Consider the following 27818-nt stretch of genomic DNA (forward strand, 5'->3'; position numbering starts at 1 on the left):
AAAAATCCAGGTAACTCAAAGTGTGAGTAATTAAAACATAAATTTGTCAGAACTGAAGCAGTGCGACAGCAGTTCATTACTGGCGCAATGACGAGCATATGAATCTAAATCTTCACAAGATGATGATGAAAAATATTCCTTTTTTTTTCCCCACCATATAATTATTTTTATTTGATTTGACACCGTGGAATGTTGATGACAATATTTTACAATGTACAGGATTGGGATTTTAAAAAGTACCTAATAAGACCTCATAATACGTGAACAGATTTATACCCTCTCAACTTAAACCGTAAAAAAATTCACTCAGCTCACAATTAAATATTCTTACACACTACAATCACACACACAGGTTTGTGCAGCTATTCTTCTTAGGAAACTGCATTGACTTCCATTCATTTGGACAGCCTACACAAAGCATTATCCCTAATTGTAACCATAACCAGTTAATGCCTAACCATGATTTAACCTAACCACAATTTGGTCACCATGAGAACTACTGGTCCTGACATGTGATCATGTACATTGTGGAGACTTAATTTTTTGACCCCATACTGTAAAAAAATAGAAGCTTATATTTCAATTTTGACCTTAATTGAAACATTTAGTTGATTTAAAAGCTTTTAATTGAGCGTTAATCAATTCCATACTGTTCAACAATATGATAGCAAGAAAAACAAAAGTCTATTTATTAATATAAGGTCAAATTCGATTTTGTAAAATTTAAATGTTTTTTTTTAATCTCTTTTTTATATTATTAAAATTGAAAATCATGTATGGTCATGTATTTTGACCATAGAAATGTTAAAATCATACAGAAAACAGTCAAGTGGTCAAATTGATTTTATTTAATCGTTAGTATTTTACTTTACCGCACGTCACTGGTCAGGGTGAGCAATATTGCAACAATGGATTTTTCACAGAATTTCAAAATAAAAGCATCCTGTGTTGACATGGAATGATATTTAGTTCACGAATGAAATGTGTTTGCGATGAAAAAGTTATCTATTACTAAATTAAAAAAAACTCAGAATAGAACCTCTGTTCCTTTACATTGAGAGGAGCGAACTGAGGTGGTTCTGGTTAGGATGCCTCCTAGATGCCTCCCTGGGAGGCGTTTCGGGCATCTCCTTCCAGGAGGAGACCTCGAGGCCGATCTAGGACAAACTGTAGGGATTATATCTCTCGGCTGGCCTGGGAGGAAGTGGCTAGGGGAGAGTGTGGTTCCCAAAACATGAGTAATACCTGGATCACACACACTTTTCTTTCAACTAAAAACTGCTCAAGTTGGTAGAGCCTGGGTTCCTGTGTGCTTTTGCTGCGTGTCTTCCCCTTTTCATGCTTCACTTTATTGTCCAATGAAGGCAAAAATGACCTTTAAAAATAAAAAATAGTCAAGAGGACACTCTACTCAGACTACAACCTGTAAGATGGTCTCACCGAACAGATACAGCTTAGTTTTTAAAGGTGCAGCATCACAACATCAGTCATCCCATCTTTCAGATGCATCACCTTGACTGGTTGGTAGCAACATAATCACACTGGAGAAGAAGAGCTGCTTATTCATTCCTTCATATATATACACACACGATACATGACCTTGACCCTCCCCGCACCAATAAACCCTCTCCTCAAATGAAAACCCCGACAGCTCATAAATAAAACTGCATTTACACTGCATGTGCCTTCAGCTCCAATAATATCCATGTAGAGTCCAGCGTCTGCACACATGTAGCAGAGCTAGTGAAACGGAGAGTGGCTCGTCTGCAGCTGCAGCTACTGGAGCTGAACATTCAGTGGTTCACTGGTCTGGAATATATCTGCGGTAAAAGATGGACGAGAGAGGAATACCCTCACTGACTGTGTTACATCAGAGACACTGAAGACGAGTGGAGGACACTGGACACTCATCTCTTCCCTGTGCCTTAAGATGTTGGGGTGTAAGACAAAAGGGAGTAATTAAGGGGTTTTCTTTCTTCATTTAGTCAGATTTTAACTTGAATTTCATCTAAAACCACTGTCTTTATTTAATAAATGGCAAAAAAAAACATGTTTGGTTGTATGATTTCCAGATGGAAACTTCACTTTATAAATCGCTCACTCTCCCGCACCAAATTCCATAGAGAGATTTAGTAATAACACACAAGCTCCTGCTCTACTGCTGCCTCATTTGTTAAATTTCTGTCATTTTGGCGAATAAAAACAAAGGATTTCCAACATTGAAGTCGCAAGAAAACACATGTGAACTAGTAGATCGACAACTCCTGTGTGCCATGATGTAAAATCGCTGATTTTCTCTATGGACTTTGGAGAGAAATAGTATCAATACCTTTTTTTGTTAGGGGAACGTTCTGGGAACCAAAAGAGAACGTTCTCTAAAGGTTGTGACAAAAGTGGGAACCTTTAAAGAACGTGCTCTAAAGGTTGTATGAAGGTTGTAGAAAAGTAACATTAGGGGTACATCCTGGGAACCAAATGTGCAACCAAAAACTAACATTACAACAACCTCAGGAGAACCTGGGGAAAACCTTCAGGGAACGTTTCTCATTGTTTTCCCATAATAAGGATCTGTTGCTGGTAAAATCATGGGTTAGTGTATGTTTGTTTTTCTATTTGTTTGTTTATGCTTTTATATACATTTTATATTAAAAAAAAAAATTATATAAAATTTACATTTGAATCAAGAGGGAGTGGAACTAAGGAAGAGATGGTGGGAGATCAAGTTGAAAAGGTTAGCTCATCTGAGGGTCTCGGTCTAACACACACACACACACACACACACACACACACACACACACACACACACACCTCTGGCCCCCGCATCTGCCCAACAGCCACTTCTCCATGGCAACGCGTGGCCCCCGGCCTCCGTCCTGGGGAGAGTGGAAGTGACGGCAGCGATCTGTGCACGTTCTGTCTGGCTCATTATGTGGAGAATGAAGTGAAACAGCCAGGGGGTGCATTTGTTCTGCGTGGACTCCCCCTCAGCTGCCAAGCGTCTGTCTATTTATAGCAAAGAGAGAGAATGGGAGAGAGAGAGAGAGAGTGACTAAATAAAATAAACACAGGGGTCACTTGTCCGCTCGCTCGCTCGCTCTCCTCCTCCCTCTGTGCAAGAGAAGTCTATTTTTTATGGTTTGATTGTGTGACATTTCAGTGAGTCAGCTGAGGAAGTGAAGGTTGAACCTCTCACTGTTCACAGCCTTTTACTATGTGAGACTAAACACACACACACACGATTATTATCGTTATTGATTATTCTCTGTTATTTTCTATTGATCCGTTCCTCTGTCAAATGTCTTACAAAAGGTGAAAATGTCCTTTTAGTGTGTCTGTCCAGACTTTTAATGATCAACTCTGGCCTTTTATGTGTGAAATGAATTTGTTTGTGTGGTTGTTTGTTTACGTCTTGTTGTCGTTTGTGTCTTAGTTGTGTCCTCACTCTCTCACTTCATGCATTAAACACCGTAGCTAACCCATAATGAATTGTTCAATTGTTTTCTCTTGAGTCATTAAGAGTTTGCACTCAATTATGTCATCTTGTATCAGGAGGAGCCAGTGGACGAGTAAAGGGACAGATGAATGTCAAAGACCAATTCTGTCTGTCCTTCTTTTGACTGTGTCGCACGGGCTCAGAACTTTAACCTTTGACACGGCTCCTGTTTTGTAAGGCTTCATTAGATTTCCACCTCGTAGAACAACATAGTAAATATTGAATTTCATTTCCTCCTTTTTAGCCTCGTCCTGTGAATCTTTCATGACATTTTCTTACATTTTCAAATGAAAAATTAAACAAAGTGAGAAGGGGGTTGGGCTTTCGACACATCATGAATTCTGACAGGTCACTTAAGGCCATATATGGACCGACCCATTACTACACACGGGGTGTATTTCCATGGTGGAAGTAGGAGTTTGTTGTAACATATCGTCTGTGTATCATGCTCATGTCACTTCAAATGAGTGAGGAAAAACAGCGGCGGTGAGTCATTATCGAGGTTATACATAGTTCACCCGACACACACACACACACAGGAAGATAAATACTACATGATGATTTAATAGGGGGAAAAAAATATTTTACATCCTGCAGCTTCCACTTTGTGTGGATTATAAGGATGCAAGTACATGGTAGGTTAAAGAAGATAACATTCCTCTCGGGAGGAAATTTTGTTATGTTTGCATAATGACAATAAAGAATCTTGAAATCTTGAAATTAGTAATGTAATATGTATTCTTCATAATATGATGAATACTGTGTATTATCTCACTCGGATTTCTATATTCACAAATTAGTAGTGTTTTAAACATTGCTTTTGGAAACTGTCAGAATATCTATTTTTTAAATAGATGAAATATTAGGTACAGGGATTGGAAATTATCTCGATTTGTGTTTAGTGCGTTACACGCTATTTAAGTCATGACAAAAGTACTTTCTTATGTTCAAACTCCCATTTCTGTCATAGTATTTTTGAATAGAGATATGTTCAGGAGATAGAGTGTGTATGTTGTACGTTATCTATTCTATGTGTAATAGAAAACGAAAAAACAGCATGAGCGGGTCCCAATTCAGTCTCTGAAAGAGAGACTGTTCTACGTTCAGAATGTTTTATGTTCACAATCAGAAGGAGCCATTTTGTCCTCCTTTGGACAAGATGGACCTCGAGAGTCTCCTCTCGTCCAGACATCGTCTGTAGTTTATTCTTCCCAGTGGTATAAACTCAAACTCTGCTGTTGTTACTCTCAAGTTCTTGGTCAGTCTATGTGTCTGCATGGGAGCTGCGAATCTTCTCTGCGCACAGATCTGTAATCAAATTATACATTTAAGAAACGACGACTGAGGCTAAAGTCACCGGTTCGAATCCAGGTTTTACCAAAAGGAACTTTCTGTGTGGAGTTTGCATGTTCTCCCCATGTGTGTGTGTGTGAGAGAGTTCTCTCCAGGTCTCCAGTCCAAAAACATACAGATTAAGTTAATTAATCATTCTAAATTGACTGTAGTGAACGTTAATGTTAATGTTAATATCCAATCCAATTTCATTTATAAAGCACATTTTAAAACCACAAGTTTGACCAAAGTGCAGTACATACAATGCAAAACAATAAGAGGGCTAATGGGGGCTTAAATACACACATAAAAGCCAATAAAAGAAGCATTTAAAAACAACAAAAACAATAATAATAATAATTATGAGAAGAAAATAAGCTAAAACACACATAAGAACTAGACCTTAATCCCCCAATTGGGGGACCATGACAGAGTCAGACAATTCGTGAAGAACAATGGCCGCATTTCGCCGCATTTCTGGTTCTAACACTCCGACACTTCGTCCAAAACACACTCCACACGGCTCAAAGCCAAAGAATAAAGCCAACAGAAAGCGGTTAGTCGAACAACAACTGTAAAAATTGCTCTTACCTTTGATGTTTATCTGTGAAAAGTAGATTTTTCAGCGCAAAGCTCTGTCCGGTCAGACGGATTTCCTGTGTGTTACACTCAAAACATTCCGGAGGTCTCTAGCTGACGTCAGGACCACAGGGGAAGCACATGGATGGGAAGCATTACCATATCTTCTTCTTTTCTGAGGTTTTATGGCGGTTTGGTGCATTACTGCCACCATCTGGTATGGAGTGTGAATCGAAATGTTGATCTAACTGAACTATTACTTAAATCACTATTTGGTGTGTGCAAAAAAAAACAAAAAACAATTCTCATTCTAATTCTGATGTTACATGGACAAAAAAAACCCATCACATTCAACATTTGTTCTGTCCTAAAGCTGAACACCGCAGTTTCTGCATCACTGCAGTTTGAGTTAAGTGTGTGTGTGTGTGTGTGTGCCAATAATCAGAAACAGCCTGGAGGGCCCTCGTCCACAATAAGTGCGCGTGATTCACCTCTAACATTACAGATGCACCAACATGTGGCAACTCTAAATTTAGAGCAGAAACATCAGACACTTTAATCAACACGAGAGAAGCCTCGGCGTGATCTGCTCACCCTGTGACACACGGCCTGATTGCTCCTCTTTGTCATTCAGGTCCGTTTGGTGGAAAAGAGGCAATCGCGGCAGCTCCGCCCGACAACACGGCCACTAAAAATCCACAAAATCCATTTCTGTCACAGCTGTGCACGCAGAAATAATCCTCACTCATGAAATACGGCCTTTTTTTTTTTTTTTAAACCGCCATAAATATCTAAACCTGAGAAACACTGGGTGTTAAAGTGACTCTTGAACATGGAAAATATGTGATGATGGGAAATGTATCCCCAGTCGCTGACGTTCAGCACCTGAATATTTATTACAGTCCTACTTCACGAGCCCATTGAAACGAGGCGGTACGAAAAAGAATCCGTCGCTCACAGAGAACAGTACTTACTTACACATACTGATGAGAAGCCATCAGAGCGTAAAAAAGTAAAAAAAAAAAAAAAAAAAGAAATCATGTTTTCGTTTCATGGGAGCAAAGAAAAGGGAAAAGGTAATACTATTACCATTCCAAACTTAATAAATCCACCACATTGCAAAGTAATAACTGTCAAAGAAACAGATTACTGTCACGTCGTGTAAAGCCTGAGGAAAAGCTGGACTGCCGAGTTATTTATTCTCTGGTACTTTCCACGGCTGAATCAGTGCAGTTCACTTGTAAACAGAGACTCGACGCATCTAAAAAGAACAAAAAGTCAGAATTTGGATCAGTAGCAATAATTTACTGAGACATGAAAATCCTACTTTGATTCACTGATTGTACAAACACTCATATATATATATATATAGTTTCTTTGTTAGTAGGATACAGAGCAGCAGGACACACATGCGCCACCTGCTGGTATTTTTGGTTCCAAACACCTGATCAGACTGGAGACCAACCAAACAAAAGGTGACTCATTTATACTTTTGTGCATTGAAATCACAGAGTATTTCTTTAATTTTAAAGGTCCAGAGTGTGATATCTTCTGGTTTCTTTGCACCATAGAATAAAGAATTATTATTATAACACATGAGTCATTTTGGCCAGATTAACTGATTATGAAAATAATAGTTGGTTGTGGCCTAATATGTGTATAATGTCATTAACATACCAATGATTTGTTTTTGTTGCCTACTTTTTATGCAATAGCATAATAATGTTTACACAGCAGCACAAACAGAAGTGTTTTACATGAAGGCCACCGTAGTTCCGGAGTAGTTTAGGAGAGGTTAAATGTCACTAGATCTAAAACCAGTTTCCGTCACAACAAACACAACAATGCACATTATTTCCAAAGGTTAGAAGTCTAGAACAAGCCAACACCAAACACGTTGAGCCCCCGTCTCGTCCTGCAACTGTGACTTGCGGGATAATTGGGTCTCTGCGGTGTCTTCGCCACAGACACTGTCCATTCTTGTCTGGCCCGTCCTGCCGCAGTGCTCGGCCTCGTATCCCTGAGCTTCAGTGCTCTTTGTTCTGCCTGGAGCGCTGCTGCTCCTGATAGTCTCTCGAGTCCTCCCAGGGACGAGGACCACGGATGTTCTTCCACTCCTCCAAATTCACCGCTTTTATCTTCTGCAGAGGGAAAAAGGGCATATGTTTGTGTGAATTAAAAAAAAAACAATGTTTAAAATGCAGGATGCCAATTATTCTGTACTTGAAAGGAAAAATTCTGAAGTAGACTTTCAGATTTTAGATTTTTCATCACTGCAAAACAGTGAATCAGGATCAGGATTCTTCTGGGGTCACTTGATGGACCTTACAATGACCAGATGTAGAAGAATCTGACCATGGTGAGGACAGGCAGACTGCCACTTCACAGCTGCTTATCAGATGCGCCAATAGTTTTGGAAACTCAACCCCTGCTGCCGGATGTCAGACTCAAAGGGTGAGTGAAGGTGGGAGGGAGTTATGTTTGGATGATTCTGTAACTTGGTGAAACAGACACCCCCTCCTCCTCCTCCTCACTGGCCTTTCAGGAGAGAAAATAAAGGATACTGTGCCTCCACTGTCTTTAAAGCTGGGGTAAGGAAGATATTCTTGGCATTAATGATCAATAAGTCAATAAAAAACCCCTTTCGCATAAGAACTAGGCTTATACAACTCATATTGATTGTTCCACCAAGTAGCTGTGTTCATATACAGCCGCAGCTCCATTTGTCTGCCGATCCCGCCGACTGTAGCTTTAAGACAGCCAGTTTTTTTTACTCTGCCTAAACTTGGACTTTTTTATATATATATATATATATATATATATATATATATATAGACACATATATATATATATATATATATATAGACACATACATATATATATATATATATATATACACATTCTTTTTATTCTCCAGCTTTATTGTATCAATTACTCTGATCGCTCTTCTTTGTAACTGTCCAGAAAAGACCGGTAGAACTAAAGTTAATCGTTATTATTACTCTTCTTACCTCGTACTCCTCCTCCAGTATGACTTTCTGCCTCTCAACATCGACTTTGGCCTCCAGAGAAGGATCTAACTGAGAAATCAAAAAAAAAAGTAAAGTTTTTTGGACTTTTTAAGTATCAGGAGCTCACAATTTACAACAGAGAAAAACAAAAACAGAGCAGAACCAAGGCAAATGTGTTGTCAGAGAGGGATTAGAGGTTTGTACTTCTTTGTTTTATTTCAAGAAAATCATCTGCAGACAACGTGAAGAGGCTTAACTCTTGTGTGGAGGACAGAAGCTCTGAACAGGGTCTTACCATGTCTCCGTTTTTATTATTTTTAAAATTTGGACTAACGTCACCAGAGACGGGATTCCTGTGGAGCTACTGTAGCTGCAGTTTGCAATTCAAAACTATTCTTTTGCCCAAGAACAAAGATTGAAATGAATCATTACTTGTAATGAGTTCTATTATTTCACAGCAACAATGCTGCAGTTACTCATGTGACTTATGAACTTCAAAACTCCACGACTGGTTTTTAATTAGACCTTCATTACCACAGCAAATAAATAATATATGAAGAGTATTTCTGCAGCATTCCCACCAGGGAGCTGATAACCAAAAATAAGTCTTTGGACACCTGCTACAGAGGAGGTTTTAAATGCTACAATACAACAAGCCAGTGTCAAAAATTCAATAAATAAACAACAAAAAAAATCTACATTAGAGCATTAAAAAAAAAAAAACTTGGAACGAGAGGAGAAAAGGCAATGAAGGTCAAATCTGCCTCCAGGCTAAATTAAATCACTGAAGAGAAAAATGCTAATCGGATCACACAGTGACTGACTCACAGACTGTGGCTTTAATGATTTAAATATTACAAGGGAGAAAAAATAGACAACAGTACAAAGTAAAGGCACGACAGCGTAGTTTTAACTGTGTGTCCTCACTGAAAGAAAATATCCTTAGACTATAATATTGCAATTTTTCGATGTATCACTATGGAAATATTCTTCAGTGGTTTTACATTGTACTTAAGCCTCCAGCAGCTAGTTTGAGCTCTCCTCCTCCTCATTCATTTAGACAAAGAAAACTGAATATTTATGATGCACAGAACGCTGTTATTTATACTGTGAGAGTTTTCTTGAAAGACTAATTTTAAGACATTGTCTTGTTTGTGCACAGAAATGTATGGAAAAACATGAAGGGAAGAAGCATCACTTAAGGGTCATGCTAAGCAACCAAAACATGGATGTGGTCGAGTTAATCAGTCTCACACAACAACATATAGTGATAAAAGTCATCCGAGCAAAGACATTGGATTATCAGCACCACGTTTACCTCACAGCTGCTGTGCTGCTCGATGCATGTGTGTAAAAAATGTATAAATGACATTTATTATGTGTTCCCACACACACACGCGTGCAGGTTTGTACAGCTATTTTTCTTAGGACACTGCACTGACAGCCTGAACAAAGCGCTATCCCTAATCTTAACTATAACCAGTTATAATGTCTAACCCTAACCTAACCACAATTTAAATCTTTGCCCTAAACTTAACCAGTTACTCAGAAATTAGGTTCTGCTTAGGTTCTAAACCTAATTCCAACCCTAAAACCAAGTCTTAACCCTCAAAAAAGATCAATAATATTGTAAGGACCAGCCAAAACGTCCTCATAAAGATAGGTTTGAATCAGAAAAGTGTGTGTACACACACTCACACACCGCTGAGGTGAATCTTCACTCCACAGATGAGACAGTCTGAAGAGTGAGTCGTGTGGGGGCAGCAGTGACAAAAGAATGGTGCCTGAGGCATGATGCCCCCCCCCCCGCCCTTTCTCTGTCTAGTGCTGTATCTCATAGACAGTAATAAGAAAAGATGCTGCTGCCGTCTGGCTCCTGCCCAGATGACTTGCATCAGTGTTTGTGACAGCAAAACAGCAACAATCAGCGACATTGCCCTTGAAGCCAACTCATCAGACTGTAATGCCTTCTAATAAAGAGTCGGTCTTCTGTCATGTTAATGAACTGGCTCTGTCATTTAATGAATTGCTGGAGCATGTTCTCACTTAGAGCTCATGTACTGACTCACTCTTGGCGTCTCACAGCAACATGTGCCTGCAGTGGATTTTTGAAATTAATGAGTGTTTCAGTCTGACAGAAACTGTGAGATTTCAGCAGGTCATCGCTATATCTGAACTATTTTCTCTACATTAAGAATATTTCACCTGCAGGTGCAATTATGGCTGTGACCACAGGGAGGAGTGTTTCCACAGTGTGTGCACAGACTGACCCTTGACTGCTTGTATGGAAGCTTAATTTTAACAGTTTTTATGCTGATGCACAGCATTAATTATAACCACATTGACTGGATGTGCAACATTACAATAAATGACTACAAACCTTCCTTTTGATCTTCTGGGAATCATATCGGATTTGTGTGAACTCTCTCAGGCCAAAGGAACCTCCGACTACCAGCAACTGGACAAAACAACAACATACAAGTCCCATTAATTGCTTTGAAATACTTCGACTATGTAAATGTATACAGTAACATTCAGGGACCGTTCACAAGTTATGGAAATAAGTCTAAAATCATAACATGACAATACATTTTAAAGTATGTCTACATATAGCCTGAAAAACATGTAACAATTAAACACTGTCATGACAAAACTAATAAATTCATCATGAATATTTTTAATTTTATAAACATTAGGGCTGAAACAATTACTCCATTATTAATCAATTACTAAATTAATCAACAACTTTTTTGAGAATCAATGAATGTTTTTTTTATGAATTATTTATTTATATTTAGAGTGTTTTTAAAGATCTAAAAAGACCATCATCATTTACAGGGTTGAGAAGCACTGATTAACATTTTATGGACTAAACGGTTACTCGATTAACCTTTAAACATAATAAAAACTAATAAGTCATAAACATAGTGGGTCTATTTGTGTCAGTTTTGTGTCTTATAACTGTGCTGTTTTGTTATTTTGAGCACCAATGTTAACTTCATATTTATATTATTGTGAAGCTTCTATTATACAAAAGAATGTATTATAAGGCACCATTGTAATTAAGAGTCTTGCTCTCAGTCGGATTCCCCTGGTTCAGTGTTATTATTGTTAACGAAAACTAACAAAATAACGAAAACTAAAACCGAAAAAACATTCCCGTTAGCTGAAATAAAAATAAAAAATAGGGTTAAAAACGATAACTAACTGAAACTGAATTGTGTGTTATAAAACTAACTAACATTGTAAAATGAAAACGAACGATAATTATACATAACAATGATAACCATGCCTTGGTTACATAACGATTATATACATATATATGTATCTACATCTACACAAAATAAAAGTTAAATTAGGCCACATACTGCTTCTCTATCTCATGATATTATCCTGTATCATGAAATAGCTAACTTGCTAGCAGGAGTGTTTGCTACCAAGATTAGCAGTTTATTTGCCGCAAACACGTGATATTAAAAGTTACTTACGAGCATAGGAACTCCATATCTGAACGTCCTGTTTTTCTGCAACAGATTTAATTTAAACATGATTCTTTATTCCAGCTTTATTCCATGTTACTGATGAAAACTGACGAAACAGGTCACAGCCGGGACGCGCTTCCTGATAACGGTCCGGTGTGCAAAAATGTCCGCCTGGAACGATGGGTCAGATTAAGGTTCCGATATATTTCGTGTACTTCCAAAAAACTATTATAGGAAAACTGGATAGTATGTTTTACATTTCTCTGTGTGATATGTTGTTAATGTCTGATCTGAAAAATACTAAACGAACATTCAGGGGTTTTTTCGGTCGTTTCTCGCGTTTGTCAATCACATTTTACATCCACATTTCTGCCTTAAAAATATTAAATTAATTTGAGTTTTATTTACTTTATTATATCACAGCATATTTCAGTGTTTTTCCTACTATCTCTGCAGCTTCTGGGCTCCAGTGACAACAGACCGTGGATGCAACAGATACATCCAGGTGTGCGTCACATTTCAGCTGCTGTTGTTGTAAACAGAGGCGATCCTAGACTCCGGGGGGCCCAGGCAGAGAAGCCAATTGGGGCCCTTTACTATCACTTGCCACATTCCTCACCTGTACACCCTAAAAATGGTTTTAGTGAGGGGCTCATTACTGCCACTCGCAGGTCAGTCTAGGACATGGCTCATGTTGGTCAGTGTGTTTTGAGTGGGGGGTTTCTTCGGGGCCCCAAGCATTTGCCTTGTATGCCTCTCCTGTTGGTGCTCATTTTGGTAATGATTCAAGGCTAATTCCTTCTTGAAAATTTTATTTTAATCTCAATGAATGTGTTTCTTTTGTTAAATAAAGCTAGTACATATACAGAACCCCAGAATACTTAAATTTCCATAGTGTATTAGTATGTTTTTTTTTCCGAAAATGTCTTCATTAGGGCTGCAACAATTAATTGATCAATCAATTACTTAATTCATCCACAACTTCTATGATAATCAATTTCTATCCAAGTTACATTATACATACATTTGTAAAATTCACCTTATAATATAAATATTAAGCTGTGTTAAAACAGTAACAGGGCAATAACGACCACTATCACTTTAATAAGTGTTGTTTCTGTCTTACCTGCTTTTCCAGGGACATAGAGAAGCATACATGATGATGCTTTTCTACAATAAGTGCAATTTTAAGTGGTTTTGACTCAATTAAAGCCCAAATGAGATCAGAGAATAAGAGGAGAAAGTATAGCAATTTTTCTCTTTATTACAATTTTTGTCACTTATTTTCAATCAGGTGAAGAAAAATACCTTTTTTTTGTTCAGTATAATAAAATATGTTAACTTTATTCATTTTATGAAGAAAAAACAATGACAACAAGAAAATAAAAACAAAGAGAAACAAAAGTTTTTTCTCTCTCCCTCTTTGTAAACCTGGAGAGCTGCTGCACTGCATGGGAAGCAAATACAACGGAGACACAGAGTGTGAAGGAGCAGTGACGAGGTTGGACAGGGATGGAGGTGGAGGAGAAGACAGAGGATAGTGACAAAAAAAAAAAAAAGATAAGGCCAGAGACGTACAAAAAAGGAGCGCAGTAGGAGAAAAGCGCGGTGACGAGGGGGGGAGCTGGAGGATGTGGCGGTGATCGGAGCACGTAGGCTGGTGGTCCTGAGTCAGGACGACTGACAGAGTGTTCAGAGGTCACTCTCCCCGTACAGAGCGGTAGAGAATGACATGTAGTCGAGGGCTCCGGGGACGCCGTCAGGGCCGGTGTAGGGCGCCATGCGGGCGATGCAGTAATCCGCCTGATCTGGAGGAAGCTCCCGGCGCAGCTCGTCGGCTAAAATGTAGTTCTGTCGAGGACGAGAGAAACAAAATGACACTCTGTCTCGTTAGAATATCAACCGTAAGACATGAAAGACAGAATTGTATGTGCTTAAGGTTTCCAGAGGGCGCCATCTTTAACCATCATGTTTCTACAAACTTGCAACAAGCTTGAAGACCAGCTTTGAGATGAAGAGATGCTGCTTTGTTGCTTAAAATATGTTATTATTGTTACATTTTCTTTCCCAAAAGTCTTCCTCCTTTAGCTTAATGGAATTTTCTTCCCTTAATCAGCATTTTCTCTGGCTGTACTTGTCTCGTACCTTGTCTCCAGCCAGCACTTTGAAGGAGGCCACGACTTGGTCGGCAGTGTCGGTGTCCGCTGTCTCGCGGGACATGAAGTCGATGAAGGCCTGGAAGGTGACGAGGCCCATCCTGTTGGGGTCCACTATGCTCATGATACGGGAGAACTCATTTTCACCCTGGAGGCAACGGAGAGACACTGTGAAGCTCGGTCGCCATGGTAACGGTGTCCACACCAATGGACTAAAACACAGTCAGGGACTGATGTCCTACATTGTATGGTATTTATAACTTATTTTATAAAATGCATAATATAAAAAGATAGTAAAGTGTGTTTAGAGAAAATCTCAAATTTATTAAATCTATCTCCAGCACATGCAGTCTTTCTAAATAGGAAGTCAAAGTTACATCCATGTATTACCATTTCCTGTTGGTCTCAACATTCACACACAATCATATTCTCACACTTGAAGGGAGCTCATGGCTTTACCAGGTTGTAACCCATGGAGATAAGGCAGGTTTTGAAGTCTTCAGCATCCATGATTCCTGTTCTCTTCTACAAGGTCAGCGGAGGACAAACGAAACCAGGAGGAGGAGGAGGAGGAGGAGGAGCGAGAGGTGGAAAAGGAGACGCAGGGACAGCGGAGGAAGTCGTTGGAGGAAGATGGAGAAGATTTTAGGAGAAACACAACAGAAATCCGCAAATGGGACGTTGTGATCACAAAGGGAATTTAGGCAGAAGGGATACGAAAGAAAGGAGGGAAGGAAAGAAATACAAGGGGGGAAAAGGAGCAAAAGAACAAAAAAAAAAGAGGAAAACCAGTTAAACCTCTCACCACAGGGTGTGACTACGTTTAAGTACCTGTGCATCGTTGGCGATATCGAAGCCCAGGCTGATCAGGCAGGCCTTGAACTCCTCCGCGCCCAGAGTGCCCGAGCGGTCCTGAGGTGTGGGCGGCCAGAGCCAGGCGAGGCGTCGGGGGGCCACAGGCCATGCAGCAACACATACAGCGGTGTCAGTGATGGTGAGGGGGAGGGAGGTGGAGGGGGGGTGAGACGAGGAAACAGGTGAGGTGGTGGTGGTGGTGGTGGTGGTTTGAGTGCACCATGCACGGGGAGGGAGGGAGGAGGAGGGAGGGGTGAAAAAGGGGAGAGGGCCATGCACGAGAGATAGAAAAGAGAGAACACAGTGCATATTCATTAGGATCTGGCAGGTGAACACACGGTGGCAGCAGTGCTGCCATGCTGGGGGAGGGCATTCAGAGGCGTTAATGTGCAGTGTGGCAGGCAAACTACTGGGCCTCGTGGTGAGCTTGTGTTATTCATCAGTGGCACATGTATCCAACAACGTAACATGTTTGCCTTTACCTGTTTGTTCCTTATTAGAGGCAGAGCAGCACATTTACAAACACATTCATTTTACCCATATAATACAACAACAATTCATTTTATTATTTTTGTATTATTATATTATATATATATATATTATTTATTTATTTATTGTTTATTTATTATTTATTATTTATTATATATATATATATATATATATATATATATATATATAATTTATTATTTATTATTATTAATTATTTCCTTTATCCAATTAGTTTCACCATGTATCTATTGGCGTTATTCCGCTAGCGCGCCTCAGCACGGCACAGCTATTTTTGATTTTCCATTAATGATAGTACCTGGTAGAGTTGTAGTCAAGACCACCTAAACCGAGACCAAGTCGAGACCAAGACCACGTTGCGCTGTGTTTTCTTTCGGAGGTATTTATGCACAAAAAGTCTTTGTGGTTCAGGTAACCAAATGTTATTATAGATGAGTTGGCTGACATCTTCTCACGGCCTCGTCTCCTGTCACTCACATGCACTTTTGTAGGGGGGCGTGTGAAAGGGGTGGGAGGGGTGACAGCCGGTAACGGTGAGAAAAATTTCAAATGATAAATGAGTCAAGTTATTGGTTGTACCCGAAGCAATACGAAGTTCATCCAAAAATGCACAGGCAATTTATTGATATCCCCACAATTGTGGTCTTGACCGGTCTTGAAATATAATCCCGAGTCCGCTTTGTCCGAGACCGAGTAAAAATGCGGTCGATTCCGAGACGAGGCCGAGACCTTCAAAAAGTGGTCTCGAGACCGATCTCGAGCACTACAACACTAGTACCTGGTAGTTTTTTTAGTACCTGCTCTAGTGAGGTTCCAAGCGAGCTGAGCCAATACTAAGCGCCAACAGATGGCGGCAGCGGCAACAGCGCGCAAGGAAAGCGAGACGGCCGCAAACTGTTTCGGGTATGACGGAAAACACCAACAAAAACTTAAACACCAACTTATTGATTAGCTTCCAGTCATCGATCTATTCGTTTTCTCTTTGCACGGCAGCCACTTTGGCGTGTTTTAGCCAGTGTTACTAATCACGTTCACGATGGCTCTGTTCATGTAAGTCCAGACAGTGTGACGGTGAATTAGCATGCACAAAGCTAAATGGAACTCAGCCATCATTCACTTGATTATTCACACCTGGGATGTTCACATCAAAACGGCTGCTACGCAAAGAGACAGTTGCTTCAACAAGCTGGCGTCACTGAGATAAAGCGTGTTAATTGTCTTATGTGTTATGTGTTACTCTTTTCCAATCATTATTGACCGTTTGAAGACTGAAGATTTCATCCTAATACGCAGTTCAAAGACAGGTTCGGGGTCCTCGGTCGACGCGCTGTCGGTTCACATCGTCGTCTTCGGACATTTGTTAACAAGACGTGGAAGAATGTATGATGTAACGGTGGAGTCAGTGGGAGAGATGAGGTGAGGAGGAGGAGGAGGAGGAGGAGGAGGAGAGGGAGCTAAATAAAAACTCATCCATAATTGGTGCTGTTCCTGTCATGGTGAGCCCCAGTGTAAACACACACTTCTGGGTGAGAGGGGGAGTGAAGACAGAAGGTTTTATAGAAACAGCCTTCAGTGGGAACACTGTTGTGCAGCTACCTGTGGCACACTATCTATCCATCTATCTATCCATCTATCTATCCATCTATCTATCTATCTATCTATCTATCTATCTACAGTATCTATCTATCTATCCATCCATCTATCTACAGTATCTATCTATCTATCTATCTATCTATCTATCTATCTATCTATCTATCTATCTATCTATCTATCTATCTATCCATCCATCCATCTACAGTATCTATCTATCTATCTATCTATCTATCTATCTATCTATCTATCTATCTATCTATCTATCCATCCATCCATCTACAGTATCTATCTATCCATCTATCTATCATCCATCCATCTACAGTATCTATCTATCCATCCATCCATCCATCTACAGTATCTATCTATCTATTTATCCATCCATCTATCTACAGTATCTATCTATCTATCTATCTATCTATCAATCCATCCATCTACAGTATCTATCTATCCATCTATCTATCATCCATCCATCTACAGTATCTATCTATCCATCCATCCATCCATCTACAGTATCTATCTATCTATCTATCCATCTATCTATCTACAGTATCTATCTATCTATCCATCCATCCATCTACAGTATCTATCTATCTATCTATCCATCCATCTATCTACAGTATCTATCTATCTATCTATCTATCCATCCATCCATCTACAGTATCTATCTATCCATCTATCTATCATCCATCCATCTACAGTATCTATCTATCCATCCATCCATCCATCTACAGTATCTATCTATCTATCTATCCATCCATCTATCTACAGTATCTATCTATCTATCTATCTATCTATCCATCCATCCATCTACAGTATCTATCTATCCATCTATCTATCATCCATCCATCTACAGTATCTATCTATCCATCCATCTACAGTATCTATCTATCTATCTATCTATATATCTATCTATCTATCTATCTATCTATCTATCCATCCATCTACAGTATCTATCTATCCATCTATCTATCATCCATCCATCTACAGTATCTATCTATCATCCATCCATCCATCTACAGTATCTATCTATCTATCTATCTATCTATCTATCTATCTATCTATCTATCTATCTACAGTATCTATCTATCCATCCATCCATCCATCCATCCATCCATCTACAGTATCTATCTATCTATCTATCTATCTATCATCCATCCATCTACAGTATCTATCTTTCCATCCATCCATCCATCCACAGTATCTATCTATCATCTATCCATCCATCTACAGTATCTATCTATCTATCTATCTATCCATCTATTTATCTATCTGTCTATCTAATCTTAAAGACTTGTCTCAGTTTATCAGGACAGGACTTGGGTCCAGAATCTCCTTTGGTGATTCACTAACATGAACACTGGGGACTCGGGGGGTTCATCACCTCGACTTTTCGCACACAGACTGCAGAATGCACGCTCTGCACAGTAAACGATGACAGCGTCGCCATCAGTGAAACCTCAGGAAGCGGGACAGGACGTGAACGGACCCAGAAATGATAAATCCTCACCTCAAATTCTTCTCTTTGCTGATGCTCTCTGAATATATAAAAGACAAACTTGTTGTGACTCCACACGTTCATCTTTATAAATACACTTATTTCTTAACTGAACTATGAACTCTGTGAGAGAGTGTGAGTGTTTCCCAAATGTCAAGCTGTTCATTTAACGACATGAACTCCTTTAGCTCCTGCGCTGGTTCCACTGTACAGTCATAATTTGAAAACCCAGATGTGATGAGGAGCGTGCACATCTGCGCGTCCGCACAGCGACTCTGATCCGACTACTCACCCTGTCGAAGTGGTTGAAGGAGGCGCGGAACTCGTTCAGCTGCTCCTGGCTGATGCCCTTGGCGTCTCGCGTCAAGACCTGGTTCTCGATTTCGTTGATGGTGCGGGCGATGGTGGTGAGCAGCTGTTCCCAGCCCACGCGGATGTGCTGCAGAGGAGAGGGAGACAGGGAACAAGGAGACAGAGGAGGCAGGGAAAAGTTTGATCAGGAGGAAGGAAGGAAGAGAGAGAGAATAGAACTTAACCTGGGATTCAGATGTTTAAATTGTGTGTTTCATATTGTTTAGAATGTTAATGTACAGCACTTTGGGCAACGGTGTTGTTTTTAAATGTGCTGTGGATTGGATTGGATAGAGGAAGATATTATGTGGGACATAGCAGGTTATTTAAAAAGACATTTAACTGTGGAAACAGTATCACATAATCTGCTCGAAACTGAATTCACAATTACACTAACACACAAATGTATTTATTTATTTGACCTTTATTTAACCAGGTGGGTCAGTTGAGAACCAATTCTCATTTACAATGACGACCTGGGACGACTTGACAAATGGCGATGATGATGAAGTCCATCCATATTGTACAGTATATTGTATTTCCTACATTTATTTTTGCATATTTGAACTTTAAATGTGTAATATATTCTTCTTTATCATCTAAATGTTTACATAAATAGCTTTTCTTTTCTTTTTTTCTGCTTTTTGTACTGCTCTATATTGACCTCGAGTCTTTTTTTTTTAATCTTTATTCGTATTATCTTGGTTCTTTGTTCCGCACCAAAACACAAAAGCTAATTCCTTGCATGTTAATACCTACTTGGCAATAAAACTAATTCTGATATCAACGATATTTGTGAGCCGTCGCAGCGGCAGAGCACAGTTTGTGGCACAGAGATAAAATAGACACCAGAGCTCTTCAGCACAGATGGACATTAAACGTGTTATTTAACAATTTATTACTCGTTTTGATCTTTTTATGGGATGTAACAGTAAGTACATCAAATGTAAATCATATCCTAGGAAGATCTAACCACAACAGATGAGGCCACCAGGTAAAATCCAGAAAGTATAAGAAGTTCTGTGGTTGTTTTTAAAATGCTGAGTTGTCAGTGTTACCTCCATGGTGTATTTGGTGTGCTTGTTGTCAAAGATGAGAGCTTCCTGAATGAGCTGGTGGTCTCCCTCCAGCTGGTCGATCTTTGGCTTGTAGTTGACGATGCTCTTCTCGTACTGGCGTAGGTGCGTCAGCTGGTCCTCCAGGGTGCCGTGCATCTCGATGGAGATGCGGCCGATTTCCTGCAGCGACGTGGTGAGAAGAGTGTAAAAAAAAACCTTGTCACTTTCCCCGACATCTGCTCATGAGATAGACACTGTACGGTGTAAACACAGCGTCGGAGGTGAAGTAACCTTAGTAACCTTAACCCTAATCCTCCATTTCTTTAAAACTGCACCGACTAGTTACGATGTAAATGGACTGCCACTAACGCTCATTTTCATAATCAATAATCTGTTGATTATTTTCTTGATTAATCGAGTACTTGTTTGGTCCGTAAAAACTTCGATCAGTGTTTCTCAAAACATGGAAATGATGATGTTCTCGAATGTCTCGAAATGAGAGTCAGTTTCTTGTTACATGGAGCAAAGAAACGGGAAAATATTTACTTTTAGGAAGCTGAAAATCAGACTACTTGTTAATCCGATGAATGATTGAATAATCGTTAAATGAAACACAGCATTACGACACAACAATTGCTTTTTGACGCGCCTAGACCACCGTAGGTTCTTGGGAAAGGCCTGGAATATTCTGATGTTATTTCATCATCCTAAACACCATTTTCGGTTGGAGAGTATTTTTAAACTTTGCAGGAGCAGAGAGGTGGTCGACTATACTCACTGCCCTCTCCCTAAACTTAACATGACATGTTCATTTGCCGTTTGGCTCTGGTCACACTGACCTCCATCTTGGTCTGGATCCAGGGCCCGATGACATTGGCCTGGTTGGCAAACTGTTTGCGCAGACGCTCGTTGTTCTGCTGCCGGGCGTGTTCCTCGATCAGAGCCTGGTCACGCTGAGGCACCAGCTGCCTGACCTGTGCGGGAAAACCCCCAATGTATGAAAATATGTCATGTATGGAATCATTTTTTTTATCAGAATCTCCCACGAAGAGTCTTTGTGGCCTGAGATTATGACCAAATTGAGCTGTACAGACAGAAAAGAGTACGTCTTGGCTCAGGATGGATGGTATTACCTTGTCCCATTTGGCGTTAACCTCCTGTGGGTTGATGGTGGTGTAGGGGTTGGTCCCAGCAATATTCACATGGTAGGTCTGCACAATCTTGGCGATCTCGTTGTGGATGCCCAGGATGGCCTGACGCTCTTTGTCCGCCTCTGGCAGCGTGGCTTTGAACTGCTCGTGGGCTGTGCTCAATCCCTGGGACACACAAAAACAACACAAATCAAAAATGCAAACCACAAGAGAAGTTGTTTTCTGTAGAACATGAAACAACAGCCTGTGTTTTTTTTCTCTCCACATATCAGCGCACTAATCTTACATTTGCATGTAACTACACGAAGGTTGATCAAATATTTCATTACACTTTCACACCTGTTGGGGGTGGGGAATGAGAGGCTGAAGAGTCAAAAACGAGAAGTTGCAGCTTTACAGCAGGTTGTAATTTTCCGCGTTTGCTTGTGCAGTGTTTGCTAAACGCCTTTACAGCACCATAACATTACAGACTTATTATGTTTACAGTTAAGTGCATGTTAGACAAAGATACAACATGTAAATTAGCGCTTGTGGGTCCTTTTTCTCACCCGTTTCTCCCCGTTTCCAGTGTTTGCGCGAAGCTAAAAGTGCCACAGGCTGCAGCTTCACATTTACTGTACACTGTATTTATTTCACTCACATCATTTCAAGAAAAATAAGCTGCAGAGAAAACTAAAAAAAGTAGTAGACTCTTAAAAAACGTTGGAAACCATGGGAAAACTATATAATATTATTAATATAATGTTTTTAAACAGAAGTATTTTTTTTTTCAAAGCATGGCATTCATTTATTTATTCATGGAATCCATCAGAAATAAATGCAGAGGTGTATTTCATATCCCAACAAAATGTTTTATGTATGTCTTTTAAAAACATAAACAAATAACTCTAAATAAAAAAGTTTGGGGAAATTCAGCAAACTAGTTCGGAAAAACATTTCTTCTCTTTGGGAATCACTGCTCTACACTATAGTAGAGTAGCAGCAGGGTTATGATAATATAGTAATTATTACTTTGTAAATGACACGGTATTACTGTAATATGTTAAATTACTACTCTAATAGCATTGTTATCTTAAAAGAAACCCAACTGTCTGCAGTTATTGTACTTTTCTTTTTTTGTGTTGCCTTATTTGTATGATTGTTTTGTTTGCTTCCTTGTGTTATTTGCGACAAAGCTGCAGATTCATTCTTCTTCCTGCTCCCTTTCATTCAGAATATGGACATAATGTGTTAAATTGTTCTTTCCTTTTGCCAATAAATAAGTGAAATAAATAAACTAAACTCAACTAAATCACCAAGTTAGAAATTGCATTAGACACATACAGTAATATTATCTCCCTATTAATGATATTACTTATCGGGGTAGACGGCATTAGACGGTATTCTCTCCTCGCTCACCTGGATTTCTTCGATGGTGTGGACAATGAAGGTGTCCTGCAGGTCCTCCATGGCGCCCTCCATCCAGTTGTTGAACGGAGCCGCTCTTTTGGCAAACTCGAGGTACAGCTGGTCGATGGTTTCGAGCAGCTTCTCTGTTTTCTTTTAGGAACACAAACACAAATTCAAAGTCTTTTGACAGCCTCTCACTATCATCCCTATACGTGTCACTATTTCTGCTCCAGAACAGCAGAAATAAGGGCAGAGATAAAAAGGAGTGAGTGAACTTTATTTTTTTATGTTCCCGTCACTCAGATTTAAGACCTCTGAAAAAAACTCTTGGCACCTGCAAAGCCTCACTGCGTTTCTGGGTCATAGCTCCCAGAGCGTCCCACTGGTCACAGATCTGCTGGCAGCGAGCATTTACACTGGGAGAGTCGTAGTAGTCCAGCTCACTGGAACACAAACACAGGTTTAATGCATATTGTACGTATGATAACAACTGTTTTAATTATGCATTAGGCAAGTCTTATGGGCCTTAAAGGAATTCTTTGAAGATTGTTATTTAATTTCTTTGAAGGCTGTTGTTTCTTTTACAACCTGCAAATAAAGTGAAGCTAATCTAAATCAAATGTGACTTTTGAGATGAGATAAGTTTTTTTTTTTTCTCACTTCAACTCCTGTGCGATGGCTGCGATCTGCTCCACGCGGTCCTGATGTGCGGCCAAGTCGCTCTCGAAGGCCTCGTGTTTCTTCAGCAGAGCCTTAATCTCCGACAGAGAGGCCGTCTCGTAGTCGCGCTTCTGCAGCATCTCCTCCTTACCTGCAGGGGGAGACACAGAAGATGTATGAGTCGAGTTCCTTTCACCTAAGAAGGGTCAACAGCTCTTGCAAAAATGCCACGGTTGAGACGGTAAATACGGGACAGTTCTCTGACGGATTTAAATCTTCAGTACCATCAGTCCAAGCTTCATGAATCGCTGCTTTTTGGCGGAATTTCTCTGCCAGGTGGTCGAGTCTTTCCAGTCTGCGAATCTCATTGAGGAGCCACTCTTCGTAGCCCTTCTCTGCTCCCTCCAGATTTCCCCACGCATTGTTGATGTCCTGTATGAGACACAGGAAAAAGTTAAATATAGAAGCAAATGTTTGCAAGTAAGGAAACTTTATCTACTACCGTGACAAAAAAGTTAAGCTACATTTTACCAACCCATTTTTTTCAGTTCCAGTCAGATTGATACTAACAATATTAGAACTAGTTTTTTCTTAAATATCAGTTTGTTCTTCAATTTCACTATTGCTTAAAGAACCTTGTTTTTATACACAGACATTATTAAGTATTATGTTTTTATACACAGACATTATCAACATTGGTTCAGTAACTGATACCCGTTACCCTCAGTTATGTCCATATCAGCAAAGTCCCAGTTCTAATTAAAACAGATTTTATAATCCTGTTTGTAAACAGCTGTCAAACATGGGGAAGAGGTTAGGGTTAAAACCAAAAATTGACCGTAGGTGCAAGTTGGTTGTTTTTCTCTATGTGGCCCTGCGGACTGGCGTCCAGCGTGTGACCCCGCCTATCACCCTATGTCAGCTTAGATTGGCCCAGTGCCCCCCCGCGACCCTCATGTGGAGGATAAAGCATCAGAAGATGGATGAACGCTACAAAGAAATGAGGGGAAACTGCAGGACAGGGCAATCATTTTCTACGAGAGACAGGGAGTCATTAAATTCACTGTAAGGTGATAAAAATATCTCCTCTGACTTCATCCTCCCACAGGAAAAATGTGTTACTCGCCAGCTTGCCAAATTTGAATAAATAAAACAAGTGGATAAGTGTTTAAAAATAAGCTGTCATGTCATGTAAAATTCAACAACACTCTCTGTTTTGAGACACTGGAGGAGGAAGATACACAAACACAAACACACGCACACACACACACACACACACACACACACACACAAACAGACACGCCTGCTTGCTTTAGTGGGGACCAAAGTCTGTGAAAGTCACTGTTCATCAGTGTTTATACAGAATATGAACGTAAAAGCCCTGTTATTACACTTCCTGACCAATTTCCCCCATTTTAATGGCAGTTTAACGACACACTGCACACAAACACAGTCCTGCCCTCTGTCTCCCTCAGCCTCCATCAGTGGTACTGCAGCCTCACAGCAGGAGTCTGCTCTTCTTTCTGTTCTTCTTCGCTACTTAATTTCCTCACTTGGAGGAATTTTAAATAAAAGTGGAAGAGGTTTTCTGAAAGGTAAAACGGCTGATAAAAAAAAAACAAATTTTTTTAAATCTTAACAGCATTTGAGGAGGAGGAGGAGTTGTGATTGGTGCATCGTTCTCAGTCACTATTTCCTAACATCCACTTTTTGTGAAGAGGTTAGAAGTTAGAAAAAAGGTTCAAATGTGTCCTGACATCACGTGATTCATGCAGCTTTGCTCATTTGACGCACAAAAGCCTTTTTTTGCCCGCAGGAAGTTTGGTTCTCAACTTTTCCCTATAAAAGAATTCCAGTGTGTGTGTGTGTGTGTGAGTGCCTTTGACGTTGACTTTGACGTACCGACACCATCCTCCCCTCCGAGGGCATGAAGGCGGGCCTGTTGCTGAGCCTCAGCTTGGTCTGCAAGGTGTTGAAGTTGATCTCCAGTTGGCATTTCTCCTGCACTTTGGGCGGCTTGTGAAGGCGGCGATAGTCTCGGAAGTCCTCCAGCTTCTGCTGCATGGCCTGCATGGTGTTCTCAGGCAGGCGGTTCTCCAGCCAGGGGATGGTGCGACGGATCCACTCCAGCAGCTGTGGTGTGCGTTAGTGTGTGTGTGTTTGGGAAAGGGAAAGAGGAAGAGGAAGAGGAAGAAGGGCGAGGAAAGACAAGTTCAAGGAAGTGAAGATGGTCAGAGAGGAGAGAAGAATCATGCAAACAGAGGGGGAATGCAGAATCGTGATGGATTGATGGAGAGGAAGAAAATGAGATGTAGTGGATGTGAATAATGTGTGAAAAAAAAGTGGAGATAATTAGTTTGCTATTTACTTGCGTTTGAAAGCAACACACGTTATATATCTACAGCCGTGTTCTTTGCATGTTTCGTCACACTGACTATTTGTTTTCCATTTTCCTTCAGCTACACATTGAATTTCAATACACAAAAAAACAATTTTATTATATTTTACAGATATATATTCTGTAGCAGTGTTAGATTTGTATAGCATTTTAAACTATATATTTTTTTTAGCTTTTCTCATGAATCTTTAAGTGATAAATTAATTCCAGATTTTCACATTTAACATTTAATCAGCCAAGTTTTATGTTTGATGTTTCTAGGATTGACAGTGAATGCATCACATCGAATTTTCAAAATAAAACACTAGCAGTTGTAAAAAATACTATTATAATTGAGTAAAAATGCCAATTCTGTACAAAAACTAAATCACAAGCTTGAGCTGATTGATTCGAATGAGTTCATAGGTTTCAGATAACAGTTTGAAACTCTGATATTACAGGAGATTAAAGTGTGGAGCTGTTAAATCTTTGGATTTGTTTCACTCCATCCGTTATAATCTCTTATCAAAAGAGTAGTGCAATTAACATTTTCACCTCCAATACCGTCATCGAGTGATTTTCAATTCTCTGGGTCCATTTTTCAAGTTATTGCATGAATAAATAAATAAATAAAGGCTGCTTTTATTGAGCTGAAATATGTGCTGTAAAAAAAATAAGTTGAAGAAAAATGTATTTCACATGAGCTGAAACAGGCAAAAAACATGCTTTTAAAATGTAAATGACTTCTATAATACTTCTTTATGCCTAAGCCTCAGAGGTACAGAGCTTCCTGGCTGCATCTTTTTTGTCCTCTAACCTAAACGGAGCACAGACACCCCGGGCTGGGAGGACGAGGAGGGGGAGTGGATTAAAAACATGGGGGAGAAGACAAAGAGAAGGTAGAGTTTTTGGTGCAGGTAAAAGAAACGGGTGTGTGCTCACATCACTGGCCAGCTTCTCATAGTCCTCCATCAGCTGCTCATTCTCTTGGTTGACGGCCAGCACCTTGCAGATCCTGTTGGCCGCCGTCTCCGCCTGGATGACGAGGGGCGAAGGGAGACACAGGATGAGATGCAGAAATAAGCATGCTGTGATACATGACCTGTATCTGCTGTGTGTGTGTGTGGCAGGAAATTAAAGTGACGTATGTGATTTGCGTACATATCCGTCTACATCCGTCAGGATTTTCCCAGAAGACGCGTTTGGAAGGAGGAAGGAATAGATTAGCGAAAAAATGCTGTGAAGCAGGTAGAAACAGGGCGAGTGTGGCCGACTGCAGCACGTGTTGTGATCTCTGTGACACGGTAAGTGTCATCAAAACGACAATTTTGCAGCTGAGTTTGGTTTAAATAATGACGTTGCAATGAAAATAGTGCCCAAATTTGTCATAATCACAATTCCCGACAACTTCTGTGACGATTTTTGAAGATACTGTTCAAAATTTAGCAACATTTATTGGTGAAGTTTCCTTTTCCAGCTGAATATATTATTGTATTTATTATATTGGAGAACCTACTGTACTGCATGTAGCCTTCAATTAGCATCGAAACTCTAAACATGATGAGTTCCATGTCCCATGTGGGCTACTGTAAAAACAGCCTCTGTTCTAGACGCATAAAAGGCAACAATTCATAGAATCAGTTGAGAAAAATGTACAAGTATAATTATTTTATCCTTAATTTTGGCCAAATGAAAATAATTTCACCAGAACTTTACATGATTGACCTTTAAGTTGGAGTTTAAAGGTGTAAATATACGAGATTTAGATGTTTTAATATGATTGTATGTCTTTTTCCAGCAGAAAAGACTCTAGAGAGTGACTGTGGCAACAAGTATATATTATATCATATTATATTATATTATCCCTGTTGTCTCTGCACTACTGTCTTTTTATAGAACAGGGGGATACAGTGTGGTTTTTTTTTTTTTAGCTTCCCAACCTACATACAGAGAAGTGGAGCAATGAAGAGCGAGGCTTCTGTGAGGGCGGGGAGGAAACCGAGGGGCTCATCCATGACACAACACTTCCTGAACACAGCCTGTCATTCTTCATCACTTCAATGCCATCATCGTCAATGCCTGAGAGAGAGCCAGGGTTGCCATGACGACATGTACTTGGGTTCAGAAGGAGTGAACGTGGTCAGGAAACGCTCACAAGAGTGAAAATACAGGCAACATTTTTTTTTTTTTTTTAAGCAACATGCAACTGAGCAGAGAACTGAACTTTTCATCTAGTATTTGACACCGGACATCATCCTGTTCTATTTGTGTGTATATATGTGTATTTTTTTTTTTGTTTGTGTTATCTCTGTGATCACACAGATTTCTT

The 27818-nt window shown here is 39.8% G+C and overlaps 2 protein-coding genes across 6 annotated transcripts in view; both read right to left on the reverse strand.

Moving 5' to 3' along the window:
* Window positions 1–6459: 6459 nt before the first annotated feature.
* Window positions 6460–12047, reverse strand: LOC131444345 (cytochrome c oxidase assembly protein COX16 homolog, mitochondrial). Its single transcript, XM_058614566.1, has 4 exons — window positions 11904–12047; window positions 10796–10873; window positions 8416–8484; window positions 6460–7545 (listed from the first exon to the last, which is right to left on the reverse strand). Exons 1-4 carry the CDS (start codon window positions 11961–11963, stop codon window positions 7432–7434), a joined length of 321 nt encoding a protein of 106 aa, XP_058470549.1. The 5' UTR covers window positions 11964–12047; the 3' UTR covers window positions 6460–7431.
* A 1094-nt stretch (window positions 12048–13141) lies between these two features.
* actn1 (actinin, alpha 1) overlaps window positions 13142–27818 on the reverse strand; it is a 65638-nt gene continuing 50961 nt past the window's right edge. For 2 of the 5 annotated variants that reach the window (XM_058614558.1, XM_058614557.1), the window contains exons 9-21: window positions 26432–26524; window positions 25015–25245; window positions 23397–23544; window positions 23113–23263; window positions 22787–22895; window positions 22462–22602; window positions 21046–21228; window positions 20752–20886; window positions 19913–20092; window positions 18796–18942; window positions 14513–14578; window positions 14043–14201; window positions 13142–13748 (exon numbers count right to left, since the gene is read on the reverse strand). In XM_058614558.1, the coding sequence (XP_058470541.1) occupies window positions 13590–13748; window positions 14043–14201; window positions 14513–14578; window positions 18796–18942; window positions 19913–20092; window positions 20752–20886; window positions 21046–21228; window positions 22462–22602; window positions 22787–22895; window positions 23113–23263; window positions 23397–23544; window positions 25015–25245; window positions 26432–26524 (1902 nt within the window). In that variant the 3' untranslated portion in view covers window positions 13142–13589. Of the gene's footprint in view, window positions 13749–14042; window positions 14202–14512; window positions 14579–14884; window positions 14966–18795; window positions 18943–19912; window positions 20093–20751; window positions 20887–21045; window positions 21229–22461; window positions 22603–22786; window positions 22896–23112; window positions 23264–23396; window positions 23545–25014; window positions 25246–26431; window positions 26525–27818 lie in introns of all 5 variants that reach the window. The other 3 variants (XM_058614556.1, XM_058614555.1, XM_058614560.1) reach the window with 2 other exon arrangements.

This window comes from Solea solea, chromosome 18 (genome assembly GCF_958295425.1).
Source record: "Solea solea chromosome 18, fSolSol10.1, whole genome shotgun sequence".
Taxonomy (NCBI): domain Eukaryota; kingdom Metazoa; phylum Chordata; class Actinopteri; order Pleuronectiformes; family Soleidae; genus Solea; species Solea solea.

What these genes read in the sequence shown, in the direction of transcription:
- LOC131444345 (XM_058614566.1), bottom strand. Translation starts at nt 11,963, where the DNA reads ATGTTTAAATTAAATCTGTTGCAGAAAAACAGGACGTTCAGATATGGA. An exon ending in GATATGGAGTTCCTATGCTC is followed by an intron (nt 10,874 to 11,903) that starts GTAAGTAACTTT and finishes TGTTTTGTCCAG; the next exon opens with TTGCTGGTAGTCGGAGGTTC. An exon ending in TACTGGAGGAGGAGTACGAG is followed by an intron (nt 7,546 to 8,415) that starts GTAAGAAGAGTA and finishes TTCCCTCTGCAG; the next exon opens with AAGATAAAAGCGGTGAATTT.